The sequence below is a fragment of the Pseudorasbora parva genome, chromosome 17 (assembly GCF_024679245.1).
Source record: "Pseudorasbora parva isolate DD20220531a chromosome 17, ASM2467924v1, whole genome shotgun sequence".
In the NCBI taxonomy this organism is placed as follows: domain Eukaryota; kingdom Metazoa; phylum Chordata; class Actinopteri; order Cypriniformes; family Gobionidae; genus Pseudorasbora; species Pseudorasbora parva.
The window spans coordinates 35,905,036-35,925,560 of record NC_090188.1 but is presented as its reverse complement, the minus strand read 5'-3'; the positions used below and the strand labels follow the sequence as shown (position 1 = coordinate 35,925,560).

The 20,525-nt window shown below is 40.4% G+C and overlaps 2 protein-coding genes across 3 annotated transcripts in view; one reads left to right on the top strand and one right to left on the bottom strand.

Moving 5' to 3' along the window:
- abcg2c (ATP-binding cassette, sub-family G (WHITE), member 2c) overlaps positions 1-3,511 on the top strand; it is a 30,281-nt gene extending 26,770 nt beyond the window's left edge. Inside the window, exon 16 of the mRNA XM_067421756.1 lies at positions 37-3,511. Coding sequence (XP_067277857.1) covers positions 37-184 — 148 coding nt within the window. The 3' untranslated portion in view covers positions 185-3,511. The remainder of the gene's footprint in view (positions 1-36) is intronic.
- psap (prosaposin) lies at positions 3,263-20,520 on the bottom strand. Of its 2 annotated transcripts, none has more exons than XM_067421746.1 (14): positions 20,363-20,520; positions 14,812-14,945; positions 14,651-14,725; positions 14,447-14,572; positions 10,869-11,054; positions 10,590-10,733; positions 10,395-10,451; positions 7,625-7,777; positions 7,404-7,493; positions 5,819-5,996; positions 5,554-5,717; positions 4,374-4,454; positions 4,174-4,281; positions 3,263-4,056 (listed from the first exon to the last, which is right to left on the bottom strand). In XM_067421746.1, exons 1-14 carry the CDS (start codon positions 20,394-20,396, stop codon positions 4,021-4,023), a joined length of 1,566 nt encoding a protein of 521 aa, XP_067277847.1. In that variant the 5' UTR covers positions 20,397-20,520; the 3' UTR covers positions 3,263-4,020. The 2 variants fall into 2 exon arrangements, with proteins under 2 accessions (XP_067277847.1, XP_067277846.1); XM_067421745.1 differs by having other exon boundaries at positions 7,404-7,496; positions 20,363-20,519.
- Positions 20,521-20,525: the final 5 nt, after the last annotated feature.

The following is a 20,525-nucleotide window of genomic DNA, read 5'->3' as shown; positions in this document are numbered from 1 at the left end:
TTTTTCTTTCTCTCTCTCTCTCTCTCTCTCTCTCAGGATGACAGGAGACATGTACATGGATCATCAAGAGATCGACCACAGCACTTGGGGTTTTTGGCAGAACCAGGTAGCCCTGACAGGCATTATGTGCGTGTGTCTGACTCTTGCATACGTGCAGCTGCGTCGGATCAATCGCTGGAAGTGATGGAATGACACTGGTTGTGTAATCAGTGTCAGTCACATTTTTTAAAAAAATCTGAACTCTGAAATCAGGAAATTATACTTTTCAGCCTTTCAACCTTAAAGCTGAAATGTGTGAGCCTTACACCGATTCCACACAACTCACTACCTCAGTTATCACTGACACTTACTGTGGCATGAAGTGTAACACTGATTGAACATTTTTACATTTTTGAGTTGTTGTATACTGAACACAGATGCTGTGAACCTGAAAAATTATACTAATATTTTATGCCTTACGTATGCTTTCATTTTGACTTGTTTGGCAAATCTTTAAAGCCAAATGGTATTGCTTTTATATATTTAAAACATGCAGCATGTTGCCAAGGATGTTAAATTACTAAAACTGTTACTACAACTATTAATAAAAACATGTTTCCCTCAACATAGTTTAAGAAATACTGCAAAATATTCAAAGTGAAGTAGAGCGGGGACTTGGGCTGTGTTTAACTCCACTTTTGACATGCACTCATGAACTTCCTCTCAGGGAATCCCCGCTGCCATTTTGAAGAGTGTTCAACTTCAACAAAGTGGGCGAGGGAAGTTTATTTTTTTGGACAGACGCTCGACTTTGACCAAGGGAGCAAGTCGACTTTGTATGTACACTTCAGGCAGATCTATAGATCACAATGCAACACGTGGACGTAGTGTCCGTGACGTAACCCATAGGATTCTGAAGAGCAGTTTTGAAGCGTAAAGTAGAGACGAGCCGACTATTGCCATCTTGGCAGCGCATCAATGCGAGGAGTCACGCCCGAATAACAGAAAATGGTCAAAGAGGCGGGACACGGGCGCAGCTGAGCTGACGCGATGACTAACAGACAGCGCATAATGGCTATCCACTAGAGTGCGGATCGGGCCACATTTTTCTGTCCAAGCCCGGCCAACGTCCGACAGAGCAGTAACCGAGCCCGACAGGCATTGAGATATTTATGTCTGAGCCCAACAGTTAAAATCTATTATATACTAATGACACTTATACGTTTGTTTGTGTGAAAAGCCCAGTTTTATTAACTGTAGGAAGGCATTCTGAAGTGTTTACAGACGAGCGCATCAGCATGGGGGATCAAACGTTACACAGAGCCCAATCAAATACCCAACTGAAATTAAATGAACAAAGGTCTACTAAAAATGGCCCAAGCTGACAGAACAACATTAACGTAACAATTGAAATGCTTATTGAAATGAAAGTCACTTATCTTACCATTTTTGTATGGTTACTAAACTGCAATATGGGATCTATTTACAGAACCTTGATTAGCCTAAACTTTGACGGATAGATTATGCAGAAAAAGGATTGCATCATCAACTCTGGATGGCTTCAAGGCCGTCCTCCTGGCTGGAATGACTAGGATGCCGTGGGCAATTTGCACGCATATTTTGCTTGTTGTTTCCCAATGACAAACGAATTTCCGCACACAGGAAGACAGATGTTAGAGTAATATTTTAAATTTATTTTAATCACAAAAACAAACCATTGCATTAAGTTGAACAGGCCCATTGGCTACTTATATAAGCCGTTTTAAATTTTATTGGTTCGATGCCTTACCGAGCCCAAACGTCATTTCTAAATATCTGTCTGAACCTGGCCCGGCCCACCGGGCTCGTCTCGGATATCCATCCTCTACTATCAACTGTCAAAGTGGCCACACCCCTAATTATGCAGAACTTTAAGTGTTTATATAATGTAAATTGTAAGCAAAAATTCACCCCCTCACAGTTGTCATGAAGGGCACAATTAGTATAGACCAAAACCACAATTTGTACCAGGCTGTAAACATGTTTTTTTCTGCTGTAAAGTTGGGAATTTTAACATGGGGCTCAATGTGATTCTGCTCCCATCTGGAGCCTGTCTTTAGTGGCCAGTCGAGGAATTGCAGGTTAAGTCACTTCCATATTGGCTTCAACAGAAACTGGGGGAGGTTGCCACTTGGTTTGCACCTTAAGGTGCACCGTTTTAGCAGCATCTAGTGGTGAGGTTGAGTTGCAAATGCTCACCTCTTCCTTTCGAAGCACAGAAGCTACGGTGGCCATCACAGAACAAAGATTTTGTCTAAGACAGCAGAGAGCAGCTACAGCTCTATAAAGCAGTTTGTCCGTTTAGGGCTACTGTAGAAACATGACGGCACAAAATGGAGACTTCACTGTAACGGGACCTGTGGTGTATGAAGATAGAAAGGGCTCAATTTAAGGTAATAAAACATAACAGTACATTATGTAAGGTCTTTATACACACCACTGGAAACCGTTATGCATGTTAGATTGCATTGCTGTCAATAAATCCTCATATTACACACTGCACCGTTAAGCTGACATGGTTATTTACACTAGTTATGTAATTTCCATGTGTTTTTACTATTCTAGTATTAATAAGTATATTAATAGTCTTAATCAAGGGCGTTCCATTTAAACATTACAAGGTTTCTGCTGGTAGTGAGCACTTGTACAGCGCAAGCAATGATGCACATCGAGTGAACAAAACAAGGGAGGTTAGTGAGGGAAGGGCTTAAAGAAAAAAAATTGGACTTAGCCTTAGTTTCAGCCATCAGTGGTGATGTGGACATTGCACTCAAATGGAGGAAGAGCCGAATTTGCTTTTGAGGTGTGAATGATCAAACATAACAGTCGATTATTTTGTGATAAAGCAGTCAATGACAAGTAAACGGACAAAAAAAAAAAAAAAAATGTATGGGAAATGGTGTAGCAGTGCATGAAGCACTGCTCACAGGGTCGGCTTCAAAACAAGTAGCTTTCTGTTGGTCAGCGTGGGGAGATTGTGCGACCAACTTCAACACTAATGAAATCTGCAAACGGTCAACCAAGTGGATTTTCAGAGCAACGCTAAATGACCACACCTTAAGAAAGGGTGGGTTTAAACAGATGATTGGGAAAAGTCATGCTTGCATTGCCAGAAACAATACAAGCATGACATTACATTAGAAGATCAAGTCATTACAAATGTTTATACAGGTTTAGAGGTCTACAGCGGAACTGAATGGCATTTAACTTTCAAAGCATTTAAAAGCAAGGAAACCATAGATAATGGATTTGAGGTTTAATTTTATTTTTTCCAACAAAAAAAAAAAGAAAACAAAAAAAGGCTCTGTCTGAACAGTATGAAGTACAAGGATAAAATTTGACATTCAGGGAGCAGTGACTGATCAATCAGCAAGGGGCAACAATTAGTGGATAAAAGAAGAATGTCAACATCACTTTCCCCTTCAGTGCATTAATAACAGACAAAGTGACAATGTTAGAGAATCAACTGCCATTAGAAACAAAATGTCACCCATTTAAAAAAAAAAAAAAAAAAAGATTTTCACTGGCCTTGCAGGTATATTTGCCGTTAAAGAGGGAGGCAGGGATATTGGAGCATCTTAAATCATTTCATCTTCATTCTCAAGGGTCTCAGACCCTCTTCTCTTAAAGGCACAATCTGTTTCCATATAAACATCAGATGCTGTGTGCAAATTTAAAGGATTGTACTAAAATAACTACTTTAAAAAATTTAAATTCCCACAGTAGCACAAAAAAAAAAGTTAAATTCCAGTTTCAGAGCAAGCATCTCACATCTCCACCTGTCAGTCATACCACCTCCAAACCCCTGCCCCCTCAGAAGTCTACATGTCCTTTCAGTAAAAGCTTTCCCCTGAAACAAGGCTGTTAAATTAGCTGTGATAATCAATTTCAAATGCCACTTTTTAAAAGAAAACCCAAGTATTGATTTCAAAACAGAAAAGTAGCGCTACAGCAATTCTCCTTTAGTTTCCAAAGATTGTTGTGGAACATCGTCCTCATCCTTTAGCTCCATACATGGCGCCTGCAGTGGTCCATGGCCTACAACACAAACACAAGATTAATTTACAAAGTCACAGGCCGTTGTTGTGGAAGACAACATTATATGCACAAAACAGAAACTGGCATCTTCTGTAGTGCCTGAAAGGTAATCCTTACATTGCAGCGAGCAGCAGTCACCACATTCTTACACCAGTATGCTGGCCCCCAGCTGCACTGCTCCATTCCCAGCAGCCTCTGCACTGCCTCAGGACATGCTCCCAGCTTCTGCATCCACCAAAAAAAAAAAAAAAAAAAACCTGAGTCTGGGCTCATCATTTGATCACATGGTTTGAGCTTGAGTGCAGTGCAAGTCTTACCATGCAGACAAAGTCCGGGTCGAGCGTCTGGAGCAGCAGCTGAACCAGCAGAGGCTCGTACTGCTCGATGAGCTGGTTGCACTGCAGGGAGGAGAACACATGCTCGGTCAGTGACACTTATAAACTTACAATAGTTTTAACGTCCGTTGTCCAACTGAACTAATGGATTTTAAATGTCTATAAAAAAATAAAAACGACAGTGGGGCTGTTGTCGGTGGGCAAGTAAAGTAACCGGTGTACAGCCAAACAGTAGAACAACCACAGCAACCCACACACGACTTTCAAGGAACAGAGACTGCACTTAATATTCATTGAAGGATTTAACATTTAATATTATAATGTTGATGTAATTCGTATCGAGAAAAGGTCTAAGGGAGGTTTATTCCAAGGGGCAGCAGGGTTCATTTTTGCGTGAAGTTTGTATACAATTTTTCACCAAAAAAAAAAGAAAGAAACTTTTTTAAATAAGTCAAGAACTTCATAAATATGGCTGTTTTCCAGGACTTAAATCTCCATTTAAAAGCTATTTTCAAGTACTTCAAGCTCTTTGAGAATCAGCCTGTATACAGGGTTCGTAATGCGGTTCAAAACCATTCACTAACAAATGCCAGCTGTGGCAGAGAGGTCAAGTGAATGGTACACTGTATCTTCAGAGCCCTATGATTTATGCAATGTGGGAAGTACAGACATAATCATGTATTGTATAGATGGATTCAAACTTGGATGAATAAGTGAAACATTAAGGGCTTGTGCAGGGACTGTTGATCCTGGAGGGCCACTGTGGAGTTTAGATCCAACCCAAAATCAACCAGCTAATCAAGGTCTTCACAATTACTAAAGTTACAAGCATGCGAGTGTGTTCAGGGTTGGCGATAAACTTTGCAGTGGCTCTCCAGGATCAGTGTCGCCAACTGTCTGTGAATCACAATATTTTTTTATTACAGTAAACCTGAATACATTTGTTAAGTTCCATGAATTATTTTGATTAGACATGCTCCGGGATATCAATTAAACTTTGAATTTGGGTCAAATAAACCAAGTCAACTTTTTTAATGTCATAGGGCCCTATCTGATGCAGGAAAGCTCAGTAGAAAATGTGCTGACAATTTCAAACTGAATTTGAATCAATCGTTTGTCCTTTTGTCGGAAGTACTGCAAGTGTATGGACGCGGCCACCTACCTGATCTCTGACTGAATCAGGCAGGAAGCTGCAGACTTTCATCACAGCCTCCTCAATCTCTGCCTGAGTGGCGTTCTGCTCCAGGATCCCATCCACATAACGCACTGCCATCTTACACACGTCACAGAAACCGCCGGTCTTAAACTTTTCCTTGTCCATTACAGCTGCGAGACAGGAAAAATAAGCATGAGCAAGGCAACACATGTCGAACACCCAGAGAAAATAATGGAATATCATGTTTGTTTTCAACATGATCAGCACTTACGGACATGGCTGACTCCGTTGCAGAGTGCGAGGAAAGAGCAGACCGTTTTGGGATCGGCCTCCTGCACAAGCAGTTCAATGATGGCCTGCCCGTAGGTCTCAACGAGGTCCTTGCACTGAGCCGTGAGTGAGGAGGGCAAAATATCACAGACCTTCTCCACAGCCTGCATAATCTCTTCCTGAAATTCACAAATGTCATCTTCAATAGGGGAATCTTGCATACTATTGATAGCTGCTATAAAATGGATATGCCCACAAATTTTTCACCCTAGAGTTGTTCCAAATCCTCTTTGAAACAAAGATATTGAACATAAAATGCAAGATTTCTTTCCCTTCATTGAAGGTACATTCCACCAAACTATGGGTCATGTAATATGAATTGAGTGACTTAAGGCTGGAATACACTACCCGATTTTTGCCCCGATTTTCCCCCGATTTAGAATCTGAACAAGTTGACAAAAGTCAGAGCCAGTCTGCAGATTTGAGCCGACAGATTCCATGAAGAAGAAAAAAAAAACGAAAAGAAAAAAAAAACGCTGGTTTGGGCGGTTAAAATTGATCAGAGTACACACTGCAATCCCAGACGGAGTACTGAAGGAAACATTACATTTGAGTGGAAGTACGTAGGAGGGCAGAGCCAGTCTATCATTTAGATTGATAACCAGATTAGTTTCCGCCAACCCTTGGTTGTGGGTACCATGAAGTCTTATACTAGAGTTTGATACCATAGTAACTTGTATGAGAACGCAGCTAACCTGTTCGGAGGCAGGTTTTATCTGGACAAGAGGTCAAACCGAAATTGGACCTGTCAGCAAAGTGAACACGTAAGAAGTCACTGCTACTGATATCCCCATCAGTAGTATCACCATATGCACTCAATAGTTAACCATAAGCTCAGGAGCGATACCTAAAGTGATAGAAAAGTTGATAGCCCAATCAGGCTTTGGCACCATGATGCTGGCCGATTTGGCTGTCAACTTTGAGTTTGTTCAGCTAGCTTTACAGTACAGGCCCCAGGTGTCACAAGATCTTCAATGGTTTTGAAGATAAATTAAATTCTTCTGTGTTTGGAATTGAGGAAAGCGTGTGAGAAACTGATCAGTTTCATTTTGAATATCCTTAGTCTCAAATGTTACCTAACCAGAATTCTAAAACTATAAATATTGAAATATTAGTCATCTTGGTTTAAAAATTTAAGCCAAGTATTCCATATTTATGACTTTTTGGTTTGAGTTAGTCCATACATCTGAATTTCTTCTTGTAGTCATGACTCAAGTCACTGAATTTGTAAAGTTAATGATTTACTCGTACTGAATGTGTGTTAGTCTCCGACTGTAATGGCCATTGTGTTTTCTTTGTGTTTATTTTACATGTAATTTAGCTTATTGCCTGAATGCAAAAACCATTACCCGTTTATAAAGCTGCTTTCTCTTCAATGATTGAAGACCACATCACGTCAGTCTCACCTGATCTCATTGGCTCAATCAACCCTCTTGACAGCTCATTAATCTTGCTCGCCTAATTGTTTCCATGTATTCTACTGGTAATCTGTTATTTGATGCAGCCTAAATGTTTTTCAAACCTACCTCAGATGTGTGATCCTGAATCATGTTCTCAAGTTCCTTCATCACAAACTCACAGATGGCACACTGAGGGGTGTCACGCACTCGCACCAGCTTCTGTCAAAACACATGCATCAAGAAATGCAGGATGTTTACACATACCCTTCACATTTAAGTTTGATTTGAATATAATTTAGAGTGCAATTATTGCATACAATTAATTAACAAGAAAACTATGATTGTACCTCAGCAGGCTTGGTTAGGACAGGCTTTTCAATTTTGGTCGCTGGAAACATCTTGACAGCCGGGATTGATTTGGCAGGCATCAGCGTCTCCATGCGCACAGACTGCCTCTTAATGGGGCAGAAGCCAGCACGGGCGCAGATGTCCTTGGGTTGCTAGAGGCACAGACACATTCACTCAGTAACCGATCACAGCAGAATCTGACAGGCACTAACTTATACAATATCTTCATGCAGCATCCATTGCAACAGCTGACTAACTGATTACCCATGATACTGCTCCACATGCACACAGTATCCCACATCCTGCCAGTCTGATGACAGCCACACATGCACAACACAGAATATGTGCAAGCATGAGCTGATAAGTGGTTTAAATTACAAGACTAACATTCATCCAAATGAATGCAATCAAAATCATGTGGTTGAGTGTGCTCTCAGGTAGGGAGGGGGAAAGGGAAGAAGAGGGTTTGTTCCAATTCAAAATATGAAAATATCAGTTTCTTTAAACATGGCTAACAATTATTTTTGTAATTGGACAAACAACTTAACAGCCTTTCCCAATACCCACACTTGTGGTCTTAGCCACTTGAGATGACATTGCCCACAACTGTCTGATAAAACTCAGTGCCCTAAAAATTACACATTAACACCAGCTAATATGACTTCTGAGTCCATCCCATCATTCATCATGTGTAGGAACTCAAATGACCCAATATTGTGAGACTGGGGTAAACTTTCCAGTAAACTTCCATTAAAGGACAACTCCGGTGACAAACAAACCTAGGCATAATTAACAGATGGTAACGGAGTAGATCGTTCTCTGGGATGCGGTTTCATGAAAATCTAATGTAAAGAGTTTTATCTCTAAAAACAGATTAGTTTATAACGCTTGTCTATGGGGCAATGGGTAAGTGAAATTAAATCGCTAGTTAATACCACTAACAAGGCTAAAATAGCCTCACACTAACACAGTAGCATAATGAGGGGCATCTACATGCAAACCGAAGGATTGAGAACTTAAGATACTTTATAAAGACAGTACCCATCTTGGAAAACATTGAGTCATTATTATATTATATAAATAAAGGACAGTTTGTTCATGGCTCAACTCCTCAAAACTGTTCTCCAAGATGGCTCATATACATATATAGAACATTTTATTGGTGCAGTGATTATATGCATTTAAAATGCTTATCCATGGTTTATCACTTGTGGTTCTTTTAATTAAATCAGTGTTGCTTTCTGCCTATTGACTACTCTGACATTATTGAAAAAAGTGTAAATATAGTGATCAAGTACATTTTAACAGCTCTGTTAAGTGTCCCCATCAGGTAATCAATAGGTCTGCACACACCCAAACTAAACACTGTCCAAATACCAGAAGTTCATCATGCAGATACTGCTAGTGTGGGTATTAGGACAGGCCCCAAGTCAAGATCTGCTCAGACAGAGTCAGTCAATTTAACGCCGATTCAAACCCATAAATTGGCCCAGGATCCAAATGTGCATACTATCTATACTAAGTAGTATGAGATAGTATGCACATTTGGTAAGTGTGCCAAAGCACAGTATTGCTAAAGTCCCTGGGTGGTCTTCTATATTTTTTAAGTGTGGATTGGCGCACTCGTCAAATAAATGGCCTGTGACCCATGGGATTTGAAGGGGGATTAATGTCAGCACTACAAAGACAAATAGTGTTAAACTACATCAAATAGTCTTGGATTCAGGAAACCAGGGATTTTAGGGTCACTTTTGGGGAAGAATGCAGACAGAACCAAAAATGGCATGAAAATTAAATGATTTTGTTGTTAAATAGAACCAGTATACAGTCGTCACTTATTATAATGGATGATCAGTCTGGTACTACATCTACAAACATAAAACTCAAGGTTAGGGCTCTTTTAAGAGCGTGTGAGTGGCTATTCTACGCAACAGCACAGATTAGCAATGGTCACTTGGATTAGAAAAAATAAAAAAAAGCAAAGGTGATTAGCCACATGACAGCTTAAACACTAGGATGAGACTAGCAGCTCAGAGAAACCTACCTGCTCCTGAAGACCAGAGCAAACAAAACCACAAGAGGAAAAAGAAAAAAGGTGGGAATAAAGAATGGGGGGATAAGAGACAAGTGATTAGAGATGTGAATTAAGCTGGCAGACAGGCAGCGTCTTAACAGGAAAGGGAACACAAGCAGCTTTGTTCACTTGATTGACCCAATTTCCAACAAGCTCTACATATTAAAAGGGTCATTTTAAGTGTGTTTATCCTATGAGGTCTACTAATTAATACATTTTTATAAAATAATTCATTTTACAACCCAACATTTTTCCCCCTCTTTGACCCTTTAAACAGGATACTTTTTGCGGCTTGTGCGGCCTTTAAGAGAAACGGGACTGTAGATAATCCCAAGTTCAGCCCGTCCCTCTTGCAAATTCTGCATAATATGACAAACGTCTGCTGCAACAGGAGCATTTACTCTACTTCTTGCTGCTTAGGAAGTAGACTGGGAGGGGCAAGTTTCTGAATTTCAAATGCAAATAGCTGAAATGGGTAACACTAAAAAAAGGTTTCATTAGTTAATGCATTTACTAACAATGAGCAATAAAGTTAGTTAAAAAAAAAAAAACTTTCAAACTCACTGCTAAAATTCGCCACAAGAAAGGGATTTGAGTACCATTTTGGTAGTGGAAAAAAAAAAAAGGACGATTGAAAGCACTGAAATGTCTAAACAAATCAGAGGACATTTTATGTAAAATGCAAAATGACTTACCATAGACATGAGCTGTTGAAAGACCAGTGGGCCATACTGGCTGATGTACTCCTTGCACTGTTCAACCGAAGACAGAAAGAGAAAAAAAAAGGAGATAAGACAGCAAGATATGTACCAGACATGCAATGCACACCAGAGCATGACATCTTTACATTGAGCACAGACACCCAATAAACGCAATGCTGCTGTTCTTACCATATCAGACATGCCAGGTCCCAGGAGCTCACACTGGCTCTCCACCTGTGCGATCAGAGTGTTGATAAATGAGGCGTTGGCTTTGGCCTCCTCCTGAGTGTCGGTGAGGAACTTAACACAGTCCTGGCACACATCTCCACTCATCTGCAGACCGAAGAGAGCACCAAACAGTTTAGGAACATACAGGATGACATTCATTCATGCATGATTTAATCAGCAGCTGGCAACACTACATAATGTGTTTATCCGCATTAAAACATACAAGTGTGACGGCTTCACCTGTTTCGTGGTCTCCTTGACCTTCTCCTGGGGGTAGAGCAGCTGTGGGATGTTGAGGAGGAAGGGGTTGACACGCTGGTTTAGGTCCACTTGAGGGATCTCATTGGACATGAGCTGAGCTTTAGCCAGAGCTGCCTGCACTGACACACACAGGCCCATAGCACTACACACCACACCTGGGTCACCCTGCAAGATGAAGGGAACACAGAAGCATTGTAAAACAAAACGCACAAATAGGATCTGCAGCTGAATATACACCGACCCCCTTCAGTTCATTAAAGAGGATTGGGATGCTTTGAATGGCACAAGGCTCAACAGGAAGGAAGAGACCTTTACACAAAGGCTGCTTTGTAGCTGCCAAATTATCTTAGCAGCATCAGACCAGTCTAGTCAGACTAAAGTTTAGTTAGTTTTGGAGTCATGAAGATGTATGCATTTAGTTGTAAGTTTTTCCTCCCAGTTCATTTCAGTTAATAAGAACAACAATTTCCATGGTGAGTAACTTCTCTAATTGGTGGTTTGAATGATTCTCTTATTAGGGACACAGGTGGAAAGTGGGATGCAGTTCATGCATTCTAGAGTTAGAACCAAAGATACCCGGAAGTTACAAAAGGTCATCCCAGATAAAAACATTTTACAGAGACAGATTTAAAAAAACTCAACATTATTTTTTTTACATTTATGCATTTGGCAGATGCTTCTATCCAAAGTGACTTGCATTGCATTTTAAGGTACACATTTTAAATTTTTTTTGTCAGTTCTTGCTTTCCCTGAGAATTGAACCCATGACCTTGGCGTAGCTAGCACCACGCTCTACAGTTTGAACTACAGGAGAGCTCAACTTAATGCTTTGTTGTATTGTTACTAAAACGTATCAAGCAGTCGTGGCCTAATGGTTAGAGTCAGACTGGTAAGGTGCAGCCGTGTAGCCTAGAAATCTAGACGCACCCTAGCGGCAGCAAATTTAATCTGCCCGCAATTGTCGTCTAGCAACTCTCAATACCCTTCTGAGCTGTATTCCCCTAACTCTTGCCGGGCCAATCACATCGTGTATAGAGTTGGTGGGCGGGGCCATTATAACAACGGCCGAGTTGCGTTTGCGTGCTTCTAGTAAACACAGAAACTGGCAAACGGCGGTCTTTCGAATCAGCTTTGACCATGACTCTGGAAGACTTGGAGTTAAGCTTTTCTCTGAGAAAAGAACAGCACTGAAGTCATTCTTAAAAAGGGAAGATGTGTTCGGAGTTTAGCCGACCGGATACGGCGAATGTTTAATCTATCAACAAGTTCTGCTTCACCTTCGTTGCTCTGGTTGGTTGTTGCGCTATCCTATCGCGTGCAGAGGGAGTTTGAAAGACAACCATTTATCCCACCCCTCAGATTGAGCCCTGTCTATGGGGAGTTTCCAGACCAAACATCTTGATGTGGGTCTGGCTTGTCAGGCTAGCAGCCGTGCAGGTTGTGGGTTTAATCCTCAATACCAGCAGGAAATGACTGCAGTCCCCTTGAGCAAGGCATCTAACCCCCAAAATCACTCCCTGGCCACTGCAGCATGCCCACTGTACTGTATGGTTTCCCATACTTGGCCTTCACATGTCACTATGGATCATGTAAATGTTGCACACAAGAATTTATACTACTTTACAGAAGAACAAGGCTAGCTTGACCAATAATCTAATGACATTTCAGCAATCACAGAGGAAGTATGGCTTTACAAGAAACTTGTTTTAATTTTGGGGTGACCTTTTATAAAGCTATTGAAATGAAAGTTAATTGCTTTGTTCTTAGGCAAAAGTCCATCAAGTTTAAAAGGATACTTTTTATATGCCGCTTCTTCATATTAAACCATGTTATTCCCTTAACTAAGACAAGTTGATACATACCCCTCGTCTCAGTGCGTGCACTTAATCACCCTGACATTCTGATAGCACTTAGCTTAGCCCACTAAGCCCAGTTCATTCACCAATACCCCTTTTCCACCAAGGCAGTGCTGGTGCTAGTTCAGAGCCAGAGTCTAGTTTCCAATCGGTTCTTTGCATTTCCTTACCCAAAGCAACAGCTCCGAGCCAGGAAAAGTGGTTCTTAAGTAGCACCAAAACATTGCTGCGCTAGAAGTAAGAACCGCTTGCGTCAGCGGCTGGGGGGCAGGGTCAACAAGATGACAGACTTGAGATCCACCATTTTTTAAACAGCAGCTAATGGAGCGGAAAGCTGCTGCTCATTTGTAATCACCGCCTATACTTACGGCGAACTGCATTAATGTGTTGGATTCTCTGAGTTTGGATGCCGGTAATTTACGATGTCATAAAGCCATGTGACTCAATAGTAGCGCAACAGTCGCCATTGTTGATGGAAGGCTTGTTCGAGATGCGTTGGCGCTGTGCAGCCTGAACGCCGTATGAGATCAAAATAACAGCGAGAGCAAATGACTCCTTATGCTTTTGAATCACTCACGCGGTATTTTGATATATGCAGAAGCGATGCATCTAGAACATGCCTTGTGTGCGTTTGTTTCCCGCTGCCTCGCTAGTATTGCTGAGAAAGAGGAGACTTATACAGTGACGCAAGATCTAGCTCTAGCTCTGTTGTGGCTCTTAGCATGTGGAAAGCCAAATGGTTCTTATACGGCTCGTCAGTCAAACCAACTAGCACTAGCACTGAACTAGCACCCAGTTCATTCTGGTGGAAAAGGGGTATATGGTACCAAACAGAGATCAAGTTAGAAGCGACCCAACACCTAAACGCGGTCCCTTTTTAAATACAGTTACACAAATAGTTGAATGATCAAGTATGGCGACAAAATAAAACATGGCGCTTTTCTAAGCGGATTAAAACAGAGAACTATAATATATGGTGAAATAGCACTTCTGAGAGTACTTTGACTCGTCGCAGTAAAAAGTCTTGGCTGAAACATCCTCCCTCACATCTCCATCCCCCTCTCATTTGTGTTAATAGTGGGGAGGTGGAGATAGTCATTCAGTACTGCAGTATAATTAAAAGCTAATTAGCGGCTAAAACACAAAAGTAAAAAGATTTCAGAGACATCACCAGCTTGCTGTACTTGCATTAAAAAGTGTTTCCAGATGCTCTTAGAAAGTGTCACCTTTGACCAGTGCATGCGCTAAATTTGCAGCAGTCTCATAACTTCCTCACACAAGTGCGGGTGTCTTATTCTGGTATTTTGTTTTTCCTCCATCTTCTGTGAAACAACCGCCTTGTGAAACAACCGATTAGTGCACAAACTCAATGTGCAAAAGCATGTACTACTTTTGCATGATTTTTTTGGACAAACTGAGTCACACCAGAGCCCTGTGTACCTGTAAAAATCAAAGTATAATTTAAGTTTTATTTTGAGCAAATTATCGTTTAAAAAGTTTTGCATCAGAAACCCATCCAAAATAAATAAATAAAGCATAAAATTTCACGTTTGTAACATCATGAATCATTTTCTTTTGACTCGCTTGTTTGAAAAAGTTATTGAAAGTACCGTAACTGAACACCCACCATGTACGATTCACACATCAACCGAAAGGGAAATTTGTTACTCAGTTAAAAGGGAAGGAAAGTATTCAGCTCACCAGCTCTCCTTGAATGATGCCCATGAGAATGGGGAAGTAGTTGTCCACGATCTCCTTGCACTGGGAAGACAGGCCCTCATCAGGGATCAGCTGACAGGCCTTCTCCATGTATCCGAGGAGTTCGCTCTAGAGTCAAAACAAGAATTCAGACTTTGACCTCCAGTAAAAAGTACTCAAAACTCCAGTGTCATCATGTTTGCATACCTCTGTGGCATTATCCTTCAAAAGCTGCTCCACCACCATCAACACCTCTTTGCACAGATCACATGGCACAGATTTCTGCAAGACAGAAGGCTTTATACACTTAGTGCTCATGAATTATGCACTGGCATACTAAAGAGCTTCTGAGAATCAGGTCAACGCACCATCTGAGGCTTGCTCCACACATTCTGTTGGCAGTGTTGGACAGCGTCACAAAGAGAAGCGGTCTTGACATTCTGGCACCAGTAGGGGGGGCCGTGGATACACTGCTCCCTACCCAACAGTGGACTTGCCACAGCTAACAAAAAAACAAAACGATACACATTAGATATGTTCAGAACAATCTACTGATATTCAAGTGGTCACACAGACCTGTAATGGCCTATGCAACAGATCTCACCTCACAATTTGCCAGATTTTCTCTGATTTCTTATCTGATCAGAACTAATTATGACATGTTTTTTAAAAATTGACAAGTGGAATTACAGCCAGGTGACAAAAACAGGTTTTTCAAACATTAGGCTCAGACAACCAGAACTTCTGAGCTGAACTACTATTGAGCAGAGGTGTCAAAAGTAGTCACTTTACTCTGGTAAGAGCATAGTAAACGGTCAATGGACTGCATTTATAAAGCGCTTACCACAGACCCATGGCTACCTAAGTGCGTTACACATTGCCTCACATTCACCCATTCATTCACGGACGGTGGTGTCAGCCATGCAAGTAGCCATCCAGCTCATCAGGAGTTTGCCAACGGACACCTTGACACTTGGTCAGGTGGAATCAAGGATTGAACCACCAACCTTTTGGTTTGTGGCCAACCTACATGAACCACTGAGCCACTGCCACCCGTATAGGCAGGGTTTAAAAAGTCTTCTGTAGCAACAGAAGTCAAAGTATCAACAAGCTTTTTACTCAAAGTAAGTAAACACAGGTTTCAAATCTACTTAGCTTATCAAGGACAAAAGCTTAGGTCGATGGTGTGATGGATCGTGTACAAACCAATGGGGGGGGGGGGGGGGGGCTTAAGTAATGCAAGTAAGGTTACTGACACCTCTGCTATTGAGACTAGTTTAAGATAGCAGAACAAGGCTACTTTGGCTTTATAGAACTGAAACTGGATTTGAAGAGAAGCAGAGGGAGGGAAAAAAAACACCAGTACATGCATGGAAATTCCCCAGAACTTAAGCCAATTAATACAGACACTACCAAGTACAATGCCTATAGTTCCTTTAACACTTCCTATTAAATGAACAGTCAAATCCGGAATAAACAGGCTTTGGACAGGAACATATCAGAAGAATTATTACTCCTACTCCAATGCCATTTATAATAAAAAAAATTACATAAAAAAGGGCGGGGGGGGGGGGGGGGATTGCAGATTGCATTCTGACTGTTGTAGGCAATATCATTTTATCATTTGACATGACACATGCACTGACAAAAACTAGGAGCAAGAGCAGTCTTATGATCTAGTTTCCACCAGCTCAGCATCTATAACAAAAAGACATGTTCTTTCACATCTGAGTTTTGTCAACAAGTTCAAAGCTAACAAATTTCTGACACTGTAACAAATGTCAGAGTACTCATAATACTCAATGACTCAACATCACATGACTCAGAAATTAAACTGACAAACATTCCTAAAGACCCAAACCAAAAGAAACCAACACTAAGTATCCAGCATTACCAATCTGAAAACTAGTCAGACTTGTGCAACTTTGTAGCCTACACATTTGTTTCTTTGTTGTATTAGTTCTTACTTTGCTAAATATGTATATATAATTTCTGATTACAGCTTTCTGCCCACCCAATTAGACTAGTAAAGTAGGCTAATGATTTCAGCCAATGGTAAGCCAGTATTCTGAAAGCGCTGCCCGGTTACTACGCAAGACACTAGAAGAAATTGTATTTTTGCGCACAAAAAGTAGCTCTCGTTGCTTCATGACATTAAGGTTGAACCACTAGAGTGACATGGACTGTTTTAATGATAATGGCTCTTCTGCCTATCTGGACTTTGAAAGTGGTTATTAAATTGTTGTCAATGGAGAGGTTAGCGAGCGCTCAGATTTCTTCATTTGTTTTCCAAAGATGAAAGGTTTTTACAGGTTTGGAACGACATGAGGGCGAGTATTGTCAGAAATTTCATTTTTCAGTAAACAGTCTCTTTAACCATTATAATAAAGTGATTTCAGACATCACTGCGTGCAAACGACAACCAATCACACGTTGGGTACCGGCCAAAATGCCGACACAAGCAATCAGATACATTTTTTTTTTTCCTAAGATCACAGCGAATATTACGCATGGACCTATGAAAAACACTAACCACCAGACGGTCACTTCTGCCACTGCAATCTAAATCAGAAACTGCCTAACAATAAAAGCTTAATAGGTGCGAAAGTGCAGAATATGAGAAAGCACCATGCAATAAACCTGTGGCCCAAGAACCAAATCTGTAAAACTCAGTCAGTGACTTTGAATGACCAGTATTATACAAGTTATTATTATAACAGCATTTTGCCCTACACACCATAATGTACTTGCACTTCAAATTCTCTTAAAAGGACTAGTTCACCAAAAAATGTAATTTATGTCATTAATGACTCATTCTAAAGTTGTTCCACACCCGTAAAACCGCCGTTTATCTCCGGAACACAGTTTAAGATATTTTATATTTATTCTGAGAGCGTATCCAAGTCTATGCACACTATACTGTCCATGGCCAGAAAGAGAATAAAAACATCAAAGTAGTCCATGAGACATCTGTTAGTTCATTAGAATCTCTTGAAGCATCGAAAATACATTTTGGTCCAAAAATAACAACAGCTACGACTGTCTTCAAACCTCAAACAAAGATTCAAACAGTATTGAATCAGCAGATTGATTCATGATTCGGATCGCCAATGTCACGTGATTTCAGCAGTTTGACAGGAATCAATACACTGATTCATAATCGTTTGAATCTTTGAGGTTTGAAAACAAACAGGGAAGAGAAGACAATGCTGAATAAGTGTTAGTTTGCGTTATTTTAGGACCAAAATGTATTTGATGCTTCAAGAGATTCTTATTAATAAACTGATGTCACATATGGACTAATTTGATGATGTTTTTATTCCCTTTCTGGACATGGACAGTAGTGTGCATACACTTAGATACGCTCTCGGACTAAATATAAAATAACACTTAAACTGTGTTCTGAAGATGAACGGATGTCTTACGGGTGTGGAACGACATTAGTGTGAGTCATTAATGACAAATTTCATTTTTGTGTGAACTAACCTAAGGTCCCGTTCTTCACGTGTTTTCGAAGCTTTGATTGTGTTTACAGTGTGCAGCATAACATGAGTTCATGTAAAAACAAAACACAATGTGTTACACAATTAACTTATCTATACAGCGCTGTTTCCTCTGTCCTTAAAACGGCCTGATGATTTCCTTGTTCTATGAAGTCCCTCCTTCAGAAACACGTAACGAGTTCTGATTGGGCCAGCGCTTCCCATGTTGTGATTGGACAGCAGCTTAGCGCACTTTGCCCAGAAAGATCCCGCCTCTTACCATAACGGGGAGATGCAAGCGCTGAATGCGCGCTCTTCTCCACGTGGGAGAGCAACAAGACCACGCCCCCTATTTTGCGTGTTCTTGTGGGCGGAGGGTTAGTCAACAAACGGTTCTAGTGACGTCATTACATCCCTGCACTTCCTGCTGTAGTCCAAACCGGCCGCTCGCTGTAGGCTTTGAAAGGGAACTTCTGTTAAATAAAATATCTTGCTTGGCATTGAACTTTGAGCTTTATGATTTTACAGGTATTATTTATGCTCTAACAGCAACATTTCACACTAACTAAAGTTTGAAAGACGGAATCGCGAAGAACGGGACCTTTATAGACTGCCTATGCAGTTTGAGCTCCATGTTAATGGAGACTACAATGGCATACGCTTTAAATTACACTGGAGTGAACTGCAAAAAGCTTAAAGTACAAAGAAAGGGTTGGGCGAGTTACTCTTAAAAAGTAATTACGTCAGTGAAACTATCCATTAGATTATGTACCAAATACCAGTTAATCTCGAAAACGTATTGCATTACTTATTACTTCCTAAATATCAGATCAGCCCCAACTGGCTAAACAATACAACTATAGACATGAAACTGCTCTTAATTCATTCAAATATATTAAATTGCAAAAGTTATTCATGAACTGACCAAAGTATAAGAAGTTACATTTAAAAACAAATTAATTTTAAAGCCAATAGCCAAAAACAAATTTGTTCTTTAGACTATATTCCATATTTAAATGCAATCATATCAGAATTGACTAATTAGATTACAGAAAAAGTTCTCTAAGTAATCCCTTACTTTAGGGGAAAAAATTATTAAATTACAGCAGTTACTTAGTAAAGCGATGCATGCACACATCTACAAAAACACTTAATGTGATCAACAGCCTGAAACAGACGTGATCCCAGTGATAAGTCGAAAGCAAACAAATCACATTCACGAAATGCCATTGCCAATCAATCATCACACTAAACTTTTATAAATAGTAATGCATGCTCAGGGTCTTTTAGGCCCAGCTTCCTCTTGTGCAATCACTGAAAACTGCATGTCAAGGGAAGTGAAACATTTTGTGGTTGAGAGGCATTTGTAGTTTTATTAATAACATTTTTCACAAGCTAGAAGCTCTAACTGACCACACACACACAAGAACACTATGCTTCGAGACCCCTTCGTTTCCATGAGCAGATCTCTGTTAATAAAATCTGTTAAATTGTGACCATAAGCAGAAATCCTAAAGAGGAACACAGAAGAGGATGTGGAAAATACTCATGTAGCACGGGTCTGACCCCTGGAAGTGAGAACAGACGTTATTTTGAAGAACTAAGCAACTAAACTTGCTTGGATACAAGTAATAACGCATGTGATTGGTCAAGAAAACTAAGGCTGAAAGTATGGAGTACATCAACATCAGGGCAGCGCTGATAAATAGGTTTAATTCACTGTGTCAACATCCAGACACATGACTTCTGTCAGGGCTCAAAAGAAAGAGATAAAGTTGATGAAATCATTTACATCGATTAGGCACGAGATGAAGGTTATAAGAAGTGATGCGTCATATGCGGAAAAGATTCTAATCCAAGTGCAAGAAACGAAATTAAAAATACAACGAGTATAATCATTATCAACATTTACATCGGTTTCAGACTAAATAATCGGCAGATGCGGAATGGATAAGATACACTTCAGAGTTTAGACCAGATATTTACGCAACACACGTAAAAAAAAAGAAAAAAGATCGCGATATAGGCGAAACCAACACATAAGTTACATTATTTTGAATTAAATATTTGTAAACCGTCATGAGATTATCGAGGGCACTAGCCTGTTGTTGAAACACTTAAGTTAGCCAGAAAAAAAATCAGTTAGCCCGTTAGCACAGCACGTCAACACGACAGATATGCTAAAAAACAAATCGGAACCACAATATTAATATCACTATTAATAGAGAATATTCTTTATTCTGGCTTTCCTAGCAGAACAAGTTAGGGCGTGGACATGTTATAGTCAAATACATTTCAGCAGGCTCGACTTTCAGTACCTACATGACATGTTTACCAAACACTTCCTCCGCCATTATCTGCAGATATGACACACTTCTTACAACTAAAACGTCAAAAACAACGAAGAGGTCAGTAAAAAAAACTAAATATACATTACCTGTGGAGATAAAAAGAAGCGTGAGAAGCATCATGACGGCTTCTTTCGAACAGCAGTGTCGTGTTTTGAATAGGGTCTGAGTCGGATGATGGTGTTTGTGCTGCAATGAATCGCTAGGTCGTGTGATGAGGCTTTATGCTGATCTCACTGTCAGCTGACCCGT

Excerpts from the sequence above, each read along its gene's own strand:
- psap (XM_067421745.1), bottom strand. The coding sequence starts at position 20,396 with ATGATGCTTCTCACGCTTCTTTTTATCTCCACAG. Across the intron at positions 10,452-10,589 it reads GACCTGGCATGTCTGATATG|TGCAAGGAGTACATCAGCCA; the intron begins GTAAGAACAGCA and ends TCGGTTGAACAG. Across the intron at positions 7,778-10,394 it reads TTCAACAGCTCATGTCTATG|CAACCCAAGGACATCTGCGC; the intron begins GTAAGTCATTTT and ends CTGTGCCTCTAG.